At 48.4% G+C, this 16,764-nt stretch overlaps 7 protein-coding genes across 7 annotated transcripts in view; 3 read left to right on the top strand and 4 right to left on the bottom strand.

The window, feature by feature from the left end:
- Window positions 1-250: 250 nt before the first annotated feature.
- PADG_07756 (F-actin-capping protein subunit beta) lies at window positions 251-1,606 on the top strand (the record flags this gene model as incomplete). Its single annotated transcript, XM_010764838.1, has 5 exons — window positions 251-279; window positions 459-838; window positions 1,040-1,309; window positions 1,385-1,432; window positions 1,533-1,606. 5 exons carry the CDS (start codon window positions 251-253, stop codon window positions 1,604-1,606), a joined length of 801 nt encoding a protein of 266 aa, XP_010763140.1.
- Window positions 1,607-2,535: 929 nt separating this feature from the next.
- PADG_07755 (uncharacterized protein) lies at window positions 2,536-3,321 on the bottom strand (the record flags this gene model as incomplete). Its single annotated transcript, XM_010764724.1, has 3 exons — window positions 2,536-3,030; window positions 3,104-3,184; window positions 3,268-3,321. 3 exons carry the CDS (start codon window positions 3,319-3,321, stop codon window positions 2,536-2,538), a joined length of 630 nt encoding a protein of 209 aa, XP_010763026.1.
- A 274-nt stretch (window positions 3,322-3,595) lies between these two features.
- Window positions 3,596-7,004, top strand: PADG_12349 (uncharacterized protein; the record flags this gene model as incomplete). The annotated part of the gene is made up of 5 exons (XM_010764889.1): window positions 3,596-3,763; window positions 4,731-4,869; window positions 4,925-4,968; window positions 5,022-5,836; window positions 5,903-7,004. The coding sequence occupies 5 exons, from the start codon at window positions 3,596-3,598 to the stop codon at window positions 7,002-7,004; spliced, it is 2,268 nt and encodes a 755-aa protein (XP_010763191.1).
- A 674-nt stretch (window positions 7,005-7,678) lies between these two features.
- On the bottom strand, window positions 7,679-9,495 carry PADG_07752 (carboxylesterase-mitochondrial 37S ribosomal protein YmS2; the record flags this gene model as incomplete). The annotated part of the gene is made up of 5 exons (XM_010764837.1): window positions 7,679-7,914; window positions 8,044-8,291; window positions 8,378-8,468; window positions 8,528-9,036; window positions 9,272-9,495. 5 exons carry the CDS (start codon window positions 9,493-9,495, stop codon window positions 7,679-7,681), a joined length of 1,308 nt encoding a protein of 435 aa, XP_010763139.1.
- A 1,804-nt stretch (window positions 9,496-11,299) lies between these two features.
- Window positions 11,300-12,969, top strand: PADG_07751 (uncharacterized protein; the record flags this gene model as incomplete). Its single annotated transcript, XM_010764836.1, has 2 exons — window positions 11,300-11,464; window positions 11,551-12,969. 2 exons carry the CDS (start codon window positions 11,300-11,302, stop codon window positions 12,967-12,969), a joined length of 1,584 nt encoding a protein of 527 aa, XP_010763138.1.
- A 707-nt stretch (window positions 12,970-13,676) lies between these two features.
- Window positions 13,677-15,898, bottom strand: PADG_07750 (nuclear protein localization protein 4; the record flags this gene model as incomplete). The annotated part of the gene is made up of 4 exons (XM_010764835.1): window positions 13,677-13,943; window positions 14,027-15,515; window positions 15,581-15,711; window positions 15,797-15,898. The coding sequence occupies 4 exons, from the start codon at window positions 15,896-15,898 to the stop codon at window positions 13,677-13,679; spliced, it is 1,989 nt and encodes a 662-aa protein (XP_010763137.1).
- Window positions 15,899-16,630: 732 nt separating this feature from the next.
- The window catches only part of PADG_07749 (NAD(P)H:quinone oxidoreductase, type IV), a gene marked incomplete at both ends in the record, with an annotated part of 1,329 nt that continues 1,195 nt past the window's right edge, over window positions 16,631-16,764 (bottom strand). Inside the window, one exon of the mRNA XM_010764723.1 lies at window positions 16,631-16,732. Coding sequence (XP_010763025.1) covers window positions 16,631-16,732 — 102 coding nt within the window. The remainder of the gene's footprint in view (window positions 16,733-16,764) is intronic.

Here is a 16,764-nt window from a genome sequence, read left to right as displayed (position 1 = left end):
AGTGGCGTAAAATGAGTATATTGCATGTAGATACCCATAACAGTTGCATTTAAGTTAGGGAGAATAGACACGCTTTTGCTTGGAACAATCCACACTGTCGCCACGTCCTTTTTTCCCTTGCCCCACGCACTACGTTTAACTTGGGAGTCAAGTTACACCCGAACCACCAACTGTCGGGATAATTATATAAACAGAGAACTCTCTCCCCTTCGTATCTGTCACTAGCCCTACTCTGTCTTCGTCTACAATCATGGCAGATACACAATTTGACAGCGCCCTGTAAGCATTGAACCTCTAATCCCACAAGTATACCTTCTTCCTGAACTTATCATCCATCCTATTCCCAACCCCCGTAGCTACAGTTCCCCGCAATCCTCACAACCCCACCTAGACATCTACCACTGCACAAACCCACCCAAGCTGCACAAAACTAACCTCTGACCCCATCTATCACGCAGCGACCTCCTCCGCCGCCTCTCACCGCGCGACACCAGACAGAACCTGCAATACATAACCACCCTCGTCCCCGACCTGACGGAAGATCTCCTCGCCTCCGTCGACCAACCTCTCGAAATCCGTCGTTGCGCCCAAACCAAGCGCGACTATCTGCTCTGCGACTATAACCGGGACGGAGACAGCTACCGTAGCCCGTGGAGTAACGAGTTCGACCCGCCGATTGAAGATGGGACTGTGCCCAGTGAGCGGGTGCGGAAGTTGGAGATAGCTGCCAACGAGGCGTTTGATGTATATCGGGAGCTGTATTATGAAGGCGGGGTTGGAAGTGTGTATTTCTGGGATTTGGATGATGGGTTTGCTGGGGTTGTTCTGTTGAAGAAAGGTACGGATATATATATATCCCTTTTTTAAAGAAGCGCTCTGGGACTATGGGAGATATCGACACTTGGATTCTGGCCAATTCCATTTCTTAGCCTAGATGTCAGGGAGGGGGATCAATCCGGGAATCCGGGCTCCTACATACCCACTCATCTGCACTTTAACCCCAATCTCGAGATAGAAGGCTAACAAAAATCCCATCTAGTAATCACACCCGGCTCCAAAAACTCTGGTGCCTGGGACAGCATCCACGTTTTCGAAGCCACAGACCGGGCGCGGACGTGTCACTACAAACTAACCAGCACCGTCATCTTACACCTATCAACCGGCTCCGAGGCGCTTGGAGAGATGGACCTGAGCGGCAACATAACGAGACAGATTGAGGCCGACATGGCAGTTGACGGGGACGCGAGCCATGTCGCGAATGTTGGACGGTTGGTTGAGGATATGGAGTTGAAGATGCGGAATCTGCTACGTAGGTTATTCCCATAGTTGATTGGGGGTTTCATAATTCCGTGTCGAGGATTTTATTCTGATAAATTATTTACAGAGGAAGTCTACTTTGGGAAAGCGAAGGACATTGTTTCTGATCTGAGAAGTGAGTGCTGCGGCAATTCCCTTCGTGTTCATCTTTGCATGAATCTTCCGTCATCCTCTACATCCATCGATAATTTTTCTCGCTGCTAATTTCCCTAAAGGCATCCAACCCTTGTCAGAGACAAATAGAGACCAGGCCAATCATCGGGAGGTCATTAATTCGATGAAGTGGTAGCATTATCGCCCGTTGCATTTCTTTTTCTGTTTAATAGAAACATCAACCCAATCACTGTTTTGTTGGTGATAAAGCGAATTTATCCTCTTTTTGCCCCTCCGTTCCCCCTTTCACGTCCCATTGGATTTTTTTCTTCTTTCGTTTTCAGCCCTTCTATTTATTTCCCAATCAACAAATGACAAGACATTATGACAAGTTCTAATTGACGAACGCATTTGTTCTCCGTTGCTTTTAAGCACGTCTTAATGTTTTAAATTTCAAGAAAATGGGACACTAGGGAAGTTGTAAGAATTCAAAAATGGTTCCTCAAGTCTGTAGAGTAGAAAACATGCCCATCGGGTATGACCCAAATCCTTTGACAAACAGAGCGTAGTAATAACTGAACTCAAATAAGTATATCAAGATTCCGGCCGGATAGAATGACTTTGTCTCACAATCATCATCCACATGGTCGAATAGGCACCATTGAAAGATATGATATGGTTTCTGGCTTTGGAATAAAATTCAGCCTTTCCCTAGATCCCATCCGTGCACCTAAGCCGGGGGAGGAGGGGGGGGCGGGCACGTGACAAGTCTGCCGTGCGGTATTTCCAATCCCTAAAATGACGACCACGTAACAAATAACATTCCGGCGGAATGCAAAGGGCGGTCTGAGATTATCGACCGTAACTGGTTTGACTGGAGATGACTCCCTTTGAAAGGTGATCTTTAGTTGTGGAGCTCATCGCAATCGATTGGACAAGGGGGCAAATGGCCGGTGAGATGCTTATACACTCAGCGCGGGTCCTCCCTCAACCACATAATGCCGCTCTACAGTATCCGTTTTATCAATAGAAATGCCCCTTTATCGACAGGTCTCAGCTGCATTGTCATGGCATTGCGGGCGAAACTGTTCGGCATGCCCCAAGTGTATGGCCGGGATCAACCACTCAATCCACATCCATGGTTTCCATTTCCTCCGAAGAACCATCCCCATCCCCCCCTCCAGATTCATTCCTGTATCCCCCCTTGCCCTTCTCCAGCTGTGTCGCAAACCTGCTGGCTTCCGCCCATAGCTCTGCCTCCTTATCCTTCCCAACCGTATCCTTTCGACTATTCAGCCAGCTAGTGTCAAGCGGGTTAATTCCTCCCGAAGTAGAAACTGTAAAGGTAGTTCCCCCACCGCCACCGCCTGCCATCTCAGCTGAATCAGGTCTGATGATTGACGCCTCTTCCAGAGCATATACTTGGCGACGTAATCGTACATCAATGGACGAGAGCAGGGCGAAGTATTGGGAGCTCGCGGCTTTGAAAGCTGCTTGATGTGATTCCAGCGTCCCGTCAACGGGGGGGAGTTCACTCGACGGTTGTCCTGCAGTGGCGGAGGAAGAATTGCTCAGCGAGCTTATCGCAACGCCTGCAGCATTGAGGAGCTTTGTTACGTCCTGTGAACTGCGTTAGGTCTTCTCTGTCCATGTGCATGAAAACATCTGTAGCTTTGAGATGAAAAACACTAACTTTGTCAATCTCATTCAACTGGCGGATTCGATCAGCGGGGGTAAAAACTTGGCTAGGATCTTGGGAATCCATTTGGTCCGTCTACTCAAAGATCAAGAGACTGTTGCTAGACGTTAAGAGTTACACATTTAACTGTATCTTTATCGCAGTGATTTACAACAAACTTCTTCCTGCCAGAACGATTGAAGTCGAATGTCACGTGATATTTCCGTGCCCATCTGGGGAGGCTGAACGCTGATTGGCCAGCTCACCAACACTCCAGCGCTGGATCTAGCCTGATTGGGGATAGCCAGTATGTGACATCTTGTTCTTCAAAATCATCTCAACACATCTTTCTCATCCGCGCACACACACACACAACACACACACAACACACACACACACACACACTGTCACTCCTTTCAACTTTCTATATCCTTTTGGAAATTGTCTTTCTCTTATCACTCAACACGCCCTGATATCATCTGCCACAGCAGCAGAGATCCAGCTACAATGTCTGCGCCTCCCGGGGCACCCAGCCCGGGCCCGCGAAGTGCGAGTACAGGACCTGGCGGCGGGGCTCAAATGTCCCAGAACAATACGGCCCCTGCGTCTGCAGCGAGTCCTGCGACATCTGGGCCCCCATCTGGGGTCATGTCGCAACAGAATCTAAACCAAATTGTAGGTTGAATCCCCTGTTTTAACCCCGCCTCCTTGATTAGCTAGGAATACTCCAAGGGAATGCTCCAATGCTATGTTCTATCTGCTCTGTTGCCCCTTCTCTTGAACCCTTGATTAGACAGGGGTTTGTGGGATAAAAATACAGCCGTTTGCAAATTTGCAGTTGCATGTTTCAGTTTACTTCTTAATGTTCATATCCAAAATCTTCTTTTATTGCCTTCTTTGTTAATGGGGGTGTCTTGGTTTGCAATAAACACTTACTGCCTCTCCATTTTGAGTGGACTTTTGTCTGGCATACATTGTGCACTCGGCGATTCCTAGCATACATTATGCTCATGAAGCTGCATGGCATCAACCGCACTCCTCAAGACATGATCATGGTATAAATGGGATGAACCATATCCATCCTCACAGAATGTGTGATCTTACATCCTCTGAACTCTTCCCTTTCATTATCTTTAACCATCTCTCTGTTCAGCTGGAATATTCACTCCAAAGTATCTCACTTCTACTGTCTGCTTCAAGTGATGTCTCTCCCCCCTCTCTCCCTCTCTATTTTGGACTAGGAAATTTTGACAGCTTTTTTTTACTTCTTCTACCTCTAGTTCCACTTCTCAACTATCTACGCATGCTTTCTTTCTACTGTTCTCATTTTTTCCCCTTTCCTCCAAGAAACGTGATCGGTTTTAGACTATACCGCAAGGATAAGTCATGGCGTCCCAAGAACCTGGACTCAGCCAAGCTGAGGATCCTACTGCTCAAGAATATCTAAGCCTTACACAGCGTGTACGTGCTAGATGAGACTATGGCTCATAATTCCTGTCTCAGTTTCCGTTTACGATATTATTGTCTATTTTGACGCGTTATTATGTTTTGTTACTTAACCAACGCACGTGCTATTTTCCTCTGATGGTTGCTGCTATTTCCCGCCTTGGGCAGTGACTGATTATTTTGCTCTGTGTTTTAGGTCATCGACTATCTGGCAAAGAAGGGATATACAAGGACTGAGGCAATGCTCAGGATGGAGTCTGCTAATCAGGAGATTGACGGTCGCCCTCTTCCACCTGCGAGCGAAGAGGCCCGCCCAAAATTCAAGTTGGCGTTTGGTGGGTACTTTCCCAAAGACCGCCCGCGACGTAGCTTACTTTTTGGCTATTGTAGAAATGACGAGAAAATGGATCGAAGACAATCTGGACATATACAGGGTACTATTTCCCACAGATTTAGGTTGGTTTCGTTTTTCTAACGTGCTATACAGCCGGAACTGAGACGCGTTCTGTGGCCCCTGTTTGTCTACTCGTATCTGAGTTTCATCTCATCCTTGGTCCCTCTGGAGGGCCGCCAGTTTTTCGAGGCAAATAAGAACTTGTTCCTCCCTGAGCATACAGAAGATATTCGTGCTCTAGAACCAGTGAGCCTTCCCGAACATGTGCAGGAGAATAGCGTTGCGAAAATCTACCGTAACAACAAGTATCGTCTCACCTTAAGCACTCCGGCTTTTTCCAACCTCGTCCAGTTTCTGGAAAGCAAGCAAAAGGAGGGAGGAATGGTGATGCTGGCGATCCTAAGCAGCTACTGCACAATAGTTACGAAAGAGCGTGCCGCAGATGATCGTTTTAGCTTTGCTGCGATGCTAAACCGTGCGAATGATATTTCAGGAATCCCAGCGGAGGATGAGGGAATACCAGGCCACCATCCAGGATCTGCATACACTGGTGATAACCCTGCGATGGCTGGGACCCTCCCTAGACTCAAGCTTGGAAAGCTTCCACTGGAACCAACTCTCGAAGGAGATGTTCGTGCCGAACTTGAGGAAGCAGACGTCAAGGATCCGCCTACAGGTGGTCGCCCTTCTCTTGTCCAGCACTTTGAACAGATGATTAAGAGGGAGGAGGACGAAGAAGCTCCGACACGCGCTGAAATCCCCTATCCGCCATCCCTCGCCCGTGACGTTGCCATGGAGGTGCAAAGGGTCAAGGAGAACCGCGATAGGTTTAAGATTGATGGCCGAACTGGAGGTGTGGGGCCTGCAATTAGCGTTTGCATGTTCACCTTCCACAATACGCATGATGGGTACGTTGAATATATTTCATTACATTTGACTAGCTTCAAATGAATGTATTCTAACTACTCCTTTAGCATCAACTGCTTGGATTTCTCTGGGGATAGTATGCTCGTCGCTGCCGGAATGGCTGAGTCTTATATTCGCGTTTGGAGTCTTGATGGCTTGCCAATTCCACCAACATACCCGGAACTGGAAAAGGATGAAGGGGCTGTCCCCCCAGCAAACTCTCACCGCCTCTTTGGTCACTCTGGGCCAGTTTATGCAGTCGCCTTTGCTCCATCTATCGCCAGTCCGGATGAGCAGGAGGTCAAGACTAATACCCGCTGGCTTCTCTCGTCGTCTGCTGATAAGACCATCCGTCTCTGGTCTCTTGACCTTTGGCAATGTATGGTGATCTACAAAGGCCATGCATCTCCAGTTTGGGACATTGCTTGGGGTCCTTATGGGCATTACTTCGTCTCAGGCGGTCACGACAAAACCGCCCGTCTGTGGGTGACAGATAGAGTCCGCCAGCAGCGAATCTTCGCAGGCCATGACGACGATGTCGACTGTGTGGCCTTCCACCCGAATTCTGCGTACATTTTCACCGCTAGCTCCGACCATACCGTGCGTATGTGGGCTGTTACTACTGGAAATGCAGTTCGTATGTTCACTGGACACACCGGAAATGTTACCGCCCTCGCATGCAGCAATAGCGGCAAACTCCTCGCATCAGCAGATGATCAGGGATCCATCTTCCTCTGGGATCTTGCTGCCGGAAAACGTCTGAAGCGTATGCGCGGTCATGGGAAAGGTGGCATCTGGTCGCTTACCTGGAGTGCTGAGTCCACCGTCCTCGTCTCTGGTGGTGCTGATGGCACCGTTCGCGTTTGGGACGTCGCAGTTCCCGCCCAGGATCTAGCCAGCCAGGGACGTGTGATTGGCGAAGGAGGTGCAGGGACCAAGATCGATGCTGGAAACGCTACCGCGGCATCAGGCGCTCAGGCTACTGCTACTGCTACTGGCGTTTCAGCGTCTAAGAGTGCTAATAAGAAAAAGGGGAAGAAGGGTAAGAGTAAGGAGGTTGTTGTCACGCCTGATCAGATCAGCGCTTTCCCTACCAAGAAGAGTCCTGTGTACAAGACTCGTTTTACGGGGATGAATCTGGTTGTTGCTGGTGGCGCGTATATGCCGTGAATGTTTGGGGGGCCTCGATACAGGTAAGAATGGCTCGCGTGAACGTTTTGAGGGTCAATACCTGTGTGTGAATGATATATATTCTGCTCCTGGTTTCGCACATATTACAGCTCAACGACGGCGTTTCTCTCTCTCTCAAGATCCCAAGATATGCACTTAAGCCACTGGCTACACTCACCTTCCTACACTTGTTTTTCACTTTTGTGTTTGTTTTTGTTATTTTGTTTCCTGGCGTTCAGGCGATTTGAGACAGGGCATGGCGGGATTTATCATCTGGGAGGCGAAATCGGATGGCGATTTGGGTGCTGGGATTAGCTTGTTGTTTTCTTTCCTGTCGATATTCTCATTTCCTGGAATGATCTCTTGCTGTTTTCTCTTTAAACGATTGGTCACATATATGACAATGTTGGTTTTACTCTGGTTGTTGGCAAAGCGTATGTATAATTATTTCAAAGCTGCTTGATCTATGATTTGCTCTTTCCTGGATTTCAATTTTTTACAGTTTATTCAGAGCTCCCTTCAAAGCTCCATAGCGCGCAGTAAAAGCATACAAAAAGTAGCCACAACACATTCCTTCTAATCTTATATCGAAAGCGCAATTGTTTTGATGAAACCGTGCAAGCCTTATCATAACAGATAATATGAAGTTAAAAGACGTCCATGCGCGCACCAAGTCAAAAACCCCTCTTTTTCCACGTGTGTGGTGGAAAGCTATCATTTCTGCCACTCCCACTTCCAGCTCCTTTCGCCATAGCTCCTGCAGCCCCAATGTTGCCCACTTTAGGTGGCAGAACGAGCGCGCTTCTATCGTTTCGTTTGTAGAAGTCAACAAGAATCTGCGCTGTTTTCGCGGGCTGGTCCTCCTGTATAAAATGTCCTGCCTCTGGGAACACTTGAAGCTGGTACTTGCCTATTGTTTTTGTTCATTAGATTAGAGAGGAGTTTTAGCATGTAATTCATGTACAGAGGTCTTCAAAGAAGTGATGCTTGGGAATGAAGTTTCAAGAAAACAAGAAAAGGGGGAAAAAGAGCATAATACCCTGCATCTGCCCAATTATAAGCTCCGTATCAAGGTTGTCTGTTCCAGCAAGTAATAGTAGTTTCCCTCCACGAGCTTCTAAGAACTTCTTGCTAAGTCCAATGAACCAGCTCTCCCAAAACGGCTTCGTGGCCGCTAGATCTGTACGCCACTTCCATGGTCGGGAGGGGTCTGCAGGATCTTCGCGGAGGAGAGATGGCACTGACACACGTGCAGACAGGGCATTGCGGATAGTTCGCGAACGGATGCTAGTTGCGTTTTAATTAGATATATCGGAGATATTCAAAAATATACGGGGCGGGGGGGGATGGGATGGGAAAAAGAATGCACGTACTGCCAATCAATCCCGGAAGCTAATGACGGAAAGCCAGATGGGCGGGTGGAGAGATAAGTTTCCATACTTTGAAGCGCGTCCATCGCAGAGCCTGAACCCGTCAGCAAATCCCGATTGCATTGAAATCGGAACGTGGAGAATGTTTCCTACCTTCAACAACATCCAAGACAGCATATGCCAACAGTTTCGATCCAAGTTTACCCTTTTTGGCAGCATCGGTGACGACGGCGCCGCCCAAGCTGTGGCCAACTAGAACAAGATCTGGGAGAGATTCCCAGTTCATCTGTATTCGAGTTTGTTCCACGACAAAAAGAAGGTTGCGGGATAAAGCGTCTAGTTTTAGATCTAATTCGATCTGCTGATCGCCCTCAGCACCGTGGGACCTCGTAACAGTAGTTCTTCCATGGTTTAGCGCATCCAAGGATAGGACACCGGCAGAGGGAAGAATCTTTTTAATTTCTGCAGTGCATGCAGCAAAGGAAAGACCTGAAGATCCCGCCCCGTGGTGAGTGACGAACAAAGGCCCGTGGCCTGACGGTATGCTGATGTAGGCGTGGTGAGATACATGTAAACCGTCAACGTCTTCTTCCAGGAACAGTTCCCGGTCAAAGAAATCCATCCATGAGAGTGGCGTAGCTTCTGCTCTTGCGGAGGACAACCTTTCAATATGAATTTACGGTTAGAAATGACTAATGCAGAAATGAAAGTGGAAAGGAACATGCCAGGACCATAAACAAAAATAATTAATCAAAAGAAGAAGAAGAAGAAGAAGAAGAAAGATTATTTTTAAGAGATAGTTTTATCAAGGAGATTCCCAATCGAACATGTCAGCTCAGCCACTTCAAAATACCCTGATAAACATCATAACCCCTGGAGAAGAGAACACTCGCCTACCGAGGAGTGCGTGCAAATAAGCTTTGGCTTGCCGATGGCCTCACTGTCCCTGTAGAAGAGGCGGATGAAGCTGAGGAAGAATCGTCATCACGCGGATCATGATACACGGAGGCGATACTACCGTCGTGATCATTCTCTCTCTCCTCACGTTCGTCGAAGACTGGTACCTCTGGCGGTAGCTTGGCCAGCCGCGATTTGGCAAACGATTTTTGAAGGTCGCTCATATTGGTTCCGTATACGTATATTGGGGGAGGAGAAGGGAGAGGAATTGAGGGGAAGTACTGGAGAGGGGTTTGACTAAAGCTTTGGGAGGTTCCGAAAGGTGCTTAAAGCAGGCCGATACACTTTCAGTGGACATATTATATTTACCCTCAAGGAGAAGCCCTGCCTGCGATCCTGATTTTTGTAGAATTTCTATGGCAGAGACGAGCAGGTGGAGACAACATCGATCAATTGAGGAGCCAGATCGTTGCGTTTGGATGTGAGCGATTACTATTTCGCTGTTGGGAGTTTTGAATATCGTTGTTACCAGCGTGTATCAGCTTTACGATATTTACCTGGTAACTTTGGAGTTTGGCAGCCAGCGCTCTCTAACACAGTAACATCTCGGGACGAAAAACCATGGCTTTTCCAGATAAATGCTTATTTTACGATCTTGAGTGCTAGGGGACTATTTAGGGATCCAAAGTTTATCTGCTTCGAACAATAGCAAATTCAAATAGTGATTATTCGGATCGAGATTGTGCCCAGAGGGGCGGGCTTTATTCGACTACGAACCAAGGGTCGGGGGGAGCAAATCCAAAAATCCAAAGCCAATATGAGTGAACCTCCAGTAAACACTTGGGGGTTAGGAAGTAGTTCTGAATACGACGTGGACGAAGAAGGGATGACTGTTATAGCGTTCTAGGTGTTTTAGGATGGAGGATTGTTCAGCTTGACCTAAATCGACAGAATTGCAGTCCTTTAATGAACGAGCGCAATCCTTCACCGCATGCAAAAGGTAGTTTACCAGCTTTCATCCCCAGGTCCAATGATGACCTATATGTTCAGGCAAGTTGCTTTGTTGAGACTACACTACACTAGAGAAGCTTGTAGGATTGTTGTAGCTATGACGGAATAGGTGGGAGAAAAGGATGCTGACATTGGAAGCAAAAGCATTGGCTTTCTTCCGATGCAAGCTTGACACACAAACCATCTGGGAAGAACGCTTCTCAGACTCAACGGAAGGGGTTATTATCCTTGGATATGGTGTGATTCCCAAATTTCGAGGCAAAAGAGGTGCATCCTTGGGATGCAGGGAAGCACTCCACAGTCGGGTGAAAAAGTCATTCAGGAGGTAGCACGAAAGCATAAAACCGGGATACGGCATATAACAACAGGCTCTGAACGGAGTAGACGCCCGCAGCTATTCGGAGTAACAGGTAGTTAATATTGTAAAAGGAACAGTTGAGTGCTTGGTTGGTATCATCAATCATAGCGTTTCGTGTTGGTCCGGATAACTATGCGATAATCTGAGAGAAGACAGGAGCACCACATGCTACATGAATAAGGCTTTGCAGACACCACCATGAAATATCTTATCTCGCCCATTTTTCTTTTTTGAAACCATCCCGCCGCATTGAACGAAGAGTCGTTAAGTTGAAAAGTTGGAATGGATCTGTCACGTGAATACCTTATTTATGGGGCTTGTGGTAGTGACGTCATCTGTTTCGATGACGATGGTCGATGCGGATCGGGTCGAAGAGCGACAAAACAGGACTCAAAAACGTATGATTCCTTTCTTTGCCACGAAGAAGAAATAAATCGTGTATATCCTCCCGTACGCCTTTCCCTTCAAATTTTTGGTAAATCAAATTTTTCATATCACCATCTATACGTTGTGCATTTCGACCCAACAGCACAGGAAAATCTAGCATACAATACCAGCATCGTCTTCTTTGCACTCATTTTTAAGCCTCGTATATATATATATATATATATATATATATACACATAAATTGTCATTCATGAATTAGACATCTTTCCAATATGTCCTCACTGTGGCGTTCGTGCCATCAAGAGACGGATGGCGGGGAGGAAGCAACACGGAGAGGAGACGACTTTGCAGAAAGGGGCCGCAGCGGAGACCGAGAGCCAACTGAGCGGTCACGTTTGCTACCTCGAAGACCGTATTTGGATCCTGATGACCCAGCTGTAAGACGTCAATATCTTTCCCTAGAGCTGCCAACCCTCTTTTCCATGCGATTGCATACACGAAGTGAACTCAAAAACTTGAACAGGTCTCCCCATATAACCTCTGGAGCGTGCGAGCACTGCGAGGCCTCACGGTTCTCTTCCTGGTGATGACTTTTGCCTGGTGGGTTCTGCTGCTGGTGTCACTCTTCGTCAGTCCGCCGAAAATGAACAGCCGCGGGTCCGGGTTCTCCGATTTCTCATTTACGACTTTAACAATGAGCAACCTGTTCATTGCCCTGATATTCTTCTCCATCCCGTCGATGCCTATGACGATATGGGGAGCCTCCTTATGCCTATTTCTAGCAGTGAACATGTTCATTGTGATCGGCGTGCTGCGCCTGCGGGTCGAGGAGGGATGGGTGGGGATTGCATCTGTCGTATGGGCGACGATTATTTCACTCTACCTATTAGCTCAGACCCGCTTCGTGGCATGGGGCAAACGAGAGGAGGAAGAGCGCTTGACGGGCAGAGAAGAGACACGCCGACCGCTTAGAGAATGGATAGCCGTCCTCATCGAGACGATAGTCATGACCGTCACCGTTCTCGTATCTATTTTGCTTATGGCTACGCTGATCCTGCGCGCCAAGGACGCCACCCTGCCCGCTCCAGGGAGTAAATATTACGTCGATAACAGCAAATACCAAGTCCACATGGAGTGTGTTGGACAAACGCCCTCGACGATGGGGGCCAACCGCAGCGCAACCGTCCTAGTCGAGGCGGGGGAAATGCCAGTCGAGCACACCTTTCGGAGCTGGGTCCATGAAGCGTATCGCAACGGCTCGATCGACCGCTACTGCTACTGGGACAGGCCTGGCATGGGGTGGTCTGACAATGCCCCCTCCCCGCACTCTGCGGGAATGGCCGCCGATGCCCTTTCCGAAGCCCTGGCCCTTGCAGGCGAGAGCGGTCCGTGGGTCGTCGTATCCGCAGGCGTAGGTGGGATATACAGCCGCATCTTTGCCAGCGGGCATGCACATGACGTCACCGGTATGATGCTTATCGACTCCCTGCATGAAGATTTTCTACCCGAACTAGGGAATCCACGACGGGGCTTCATGCTGTGGGTTCGCGGTATATTCTCCCCGCTCGGCCTGGACAGGTTATTCGGGGCGATAGTCAAGGGCTACACGAGAGAAGACCGGGTGTATGGTAAGCGGGCTTGGGAAGGCGGGAAATTCACCAAGGCCAAGCTGCAGGAGAATCTGGTTGCGGATTCCACGACGAAGAGCGAAATATCAAACGCGAAGAATATCCAATCCAGGTCCACGCGGCTGGTTGTGGTGAGTTCGGGTCTCGAAATGAAGAAGAGCAAGAAGTGGGCGGACAAACAAAAGGATTTGACCAATATAACTGATACTCTGGTAGCATGGGATGTGGTCGAGGATGCACCGCATGAGGTTTGGCGAACGGATTACGGCAGAGCCTTGCTTGGAGAGAGGTTGAAGAAACTGGTCAAGTTGTGAGCTGAGTTGGACAAAGGGCAAAACCTGCTGTTTCAGAAAATTGTAATGGGGATGCCTTTTTTGCCCTCTTCTTCCGACTATCAAATTTGTCGAAGCTGCATTTGTCCTTTTAGTTGTTGCCAGTGCGACATTTTTCGATCTCTGGCGCAGGCGTTAGTTTCGAGACCAACATATCTAAATTTGATATATTCTAAGTCTGAGATACTGAAATGGTGGAGCTGTAGGATAGATTCACGGCAAAGGGAGATAAAATGAAACTTGGGAGGCTTCAATTCTCCACCAGATTATATGGATTAGTTTTCTATTCAATGATACTACTAAAACTGGTTTGTGCGTTCAGGTTTTGATCACTTTTTTTTCAAAACATAAAAATGTTCCTTCATTAACTCCGTATCCCTTGTGTCTGATTCCGCGTCAATTCATCACGTTCAGTGGGGGAAACAAAAAAGGAATATCATTGGAAATAGATTATAGGAAAGAGGATATACGGGTATGTTCGAGTCGACTGACAAGGAGAGAGCAATGCTCGCGAGAGGACACTTCTGTGCCGACAGAGCATCTCGAGGGAGGATATAGGAAAAGTGGAGGGTAATTTCTAATCATCGTGACTGGCATACGAATATCGCAGGTTCGAACAACATTCCGGTTCTCAACGAGGAACGACGAGGGATCACACGGGAAAAAGTCGGATACTGTACAGGAGAGCGCTACCCTAAGCTAGTCCCCTTAAACCTCTTAGCAAGCTGTTCACCATCGGAAGGGGAATGCTCCGACTTAGGAACGGCTGAACGTTTGGAACGCCGGTGAGAAGAGAGAGAATTTTGTGGCTGGAAGGGCCAAGGGCGTTTAGGGGGCCGCTCACCGCTCTCCTGAAGTATGGCAATCAGGGTGGCCCAGCCGGGTGTGTTGACCAACTGCATACCATCCGCGGGATCATGGGTCCGGGCGACGGTACATAAGAGCGATTCTTCGTCCTAGAGCGGTGGTACCACGAGCGTTAAAAAAAAAAAAATAGACAATAGAAGATATGCAAAGATCCTGAAGGGGCAAACCTTACCTTACTCAAGATACCAAGACCACAGAGAAAGCAGAGAAGATGGAAGTCAGATACAGCCCGTAACACCTGGTGAGGGTCATTGTGGGATACTAGCTGATCGAAAAGAGATTTCAATTCCTGGCTCTCTCCAATGGCCGCGCGATTTTCAATAGGAAAGGTTGAATTCTTAAACACGGCGTTAGGGTCAGTGGGGAACCCGTGGGTTAGGGTGACAAGCAGGTATTCAACAGGGAAACTGGGTTTTGCGTTCTCCTGAACATTGGCACCGTACTCATTAACCTTGCGGTAAAATACCTCCGGGATGTATCGGATTTTACTGGAATCATCCTCGGGTTCGTTCTCCTGTTGCACAAGCATAACACCCGGATCTGCTGAAGGTTCAATGATGTCTGCTTTTACCATTTCAACCGCGGAATTAGACGCTTGGTATGCGCTGATTGAAATTGCACCATCTTCATCCCCGCTGAGGACACAAGTCACAAAATTTGATCCAAACCGGCCCGTTTCACTCCATTTTGATGCTTTGGGGTACCTAGCCTGTAGCTGTGCAGCAAACACAATCTCCAGAGAGGAGAGATAGTAGGAGTCAATATGCCGCTTGCAGATAACTGTACCATCCCCGGCGCCCGAGTCCAGCAGGTCCGTGAAAATAACCCCCACTTTCTCCAACCCGCATAACTTGGCCACCTCGTCAATATCCTTTTCGTTGCTCCACTCGTGAAGCGTGACACCATCCACTTCACCGACCTGCGGCGGCTCATAGATTGCCTGGACGACGGCCTTTATCCCAAGCGGAACCTCGGTATACTCTTCGTATGTCCCATATAAGAAGCCAAGTCTTTGAGCTCCAGATTTTCGCCAGAAATCCAACAATGAATTGATGAGGTCGGGAGAAGAAAACTCAACATGGTCAACCATGCGGAAGGGTTGTGGCTGCAGTGTAATTGCGCTAGGCTGGCACTTGGTGCAAATGCCCTCAGGCCAAGCCGGATGACCATACGGGCAATCTCGTTTGACTCTGTAGTCGGGTTCCGAGAGGGGGGGTATATAAGAGCTTTTCAGCTCCGGCTTGTTCGTGGACGAGTTTATTTTCCGAAGATACGAATGAAAAGACAGGTGTTTTATCTTCTTCTCCGCAAGATACTCGGGTGCATACGGTTCGAGGGGCATACAGTAGTCACACATGCCTCTGGGTCCATGGCGGCACATTTTATGATCCAGGCTACGGCTTATCTTTCCATCCTGTCGATCCAATCGATCGTCGAGCGGTGACTGCGTGACAACCTCCCACGGGTTCTTGATGAGCGCTGCGGGCGATGAGGAGATCTGGACGGGAAGAGCGGGACGCTGCTCTTGTGGCGGCACTGCGACGCCATCTAGACGGCGTGGTGCATCATGGAGTAGGGAGGTGGTTGAAGGGAACCCATTTGCGCTACCATTTGCTCGACTGGTTTCTTCATCATAGCCAACAAAAAGCTTGTCTCCATGACTGGGCTGGTGTGAGCTACCATAATCCAAGCGAACGAAACACACAAACGTTGGGAGCTCACTTACGACAGCCCAACCCGCTGGATAGTAATTCCCTTCAGCGACGAAATATTTCTCTCCTGGCCTCCAGTGCCTATAGCTTTGTTTGAAAGTACAACAGACGAGGGAGCAGCGTTATTTGGCAAGTTCTCGAGAACCTAAAATGGAGGGGGGGGGGGGAAGGAAATGCAAAACGGGTTAGAATCAGGAGAGCAACACCAATGTCCAATACCCGAGGCTGACCTTGGGAAGAAGTGACGGGAATTCGTCTGTCGGATTCACAGTTAACCGGAACTGGCCGTTTCGACTCTCGAACCGGAGTAATATGGGCCTTGACGAGGCCATGATAGATTGGTATGTATCTGGGGTGCGCGGGGGTTTTGGGGGGGGGTGTGTGTTCGAGTAGAAGCAGGTGTGTAGAGGAACCGACGACAATTTTAACCTGGCATGGAAAACTCAGATCATGGCGAAGACCAAAGAAGAGAACAATAGTAGTAGAGTTTACGGGGAGTTGTCAGAGGGCGGGTTGCCTGAAGTTGAGAGAGAAGCTGGTCGAAGTTGACGGAGAGTTGTGGGGAGGTTGATCGGTAGTGGTTTGCCAATTCCTTCGATGCCCTGAATAGTTTACGTCAATTGGGGCGAGCACGCACTGTCACATGACTTGTTGATTGAACGGCCTGGAAACTGGTTCTGTTGATGCAGTCCCGCACACAAATGTAAAATATATATATAATGCAAGTCATATTTAATGGAAGAATAGGTAACTACATAGGGTTTATTTCTTGTTATCGGATTCATTTCTCATAGCCTTAACTACAGCGAAAGGGAGTTTCCCACAAGAAATGAAAGCAAACACCAACATTCTCCTTTTCCAGCCACTAATGGAATAAAAAGCTGCTGTTAAGGAGAAAACATGTTCCCTCAAACTATGTGACACTTTGGCAACCCGCAGGGCCCAGCCTTCTCACCCTGCTCGGCACTGTTGGCGGGCTGTTGCGCAGACGAAGGCGTATCATTTTGCCGGCTGGTCTGAGCTGCGTTCCCAGAACCATTGGAGACGGACGACGGCTCTTCGAGTCATTCAAAGTTGACTTTGGAAACGGCTCCGTAGAACGCCTTGCCCTGTTCTTCAGCAAGCTGGAGTTCCAGAGCAGATGGCTGGCGCGACCCGTCAGCACCCTAGAGAAATCAACGCAGATACACTCTGTTAG

Source organism: Paracoccidioides brasiliensis (genome assembly GCF_000150735.1).
Source record: "Paracoccidioides brasiliensis Pb18 unplaced genomic scaffold supercont2.12, whole genome shotgun sequence".
NCBI classification, from domain to species: Eukaryota; Fungi; Ascomycota; class Eurotiomycetes; order Onygenales; family Ajellomycetaceae; genus Paracoccidioides; species Paracoccidioides brasiliensis.
This window is presented reverse-complemented; position numbering and strand designations above follow the sequence as displayed.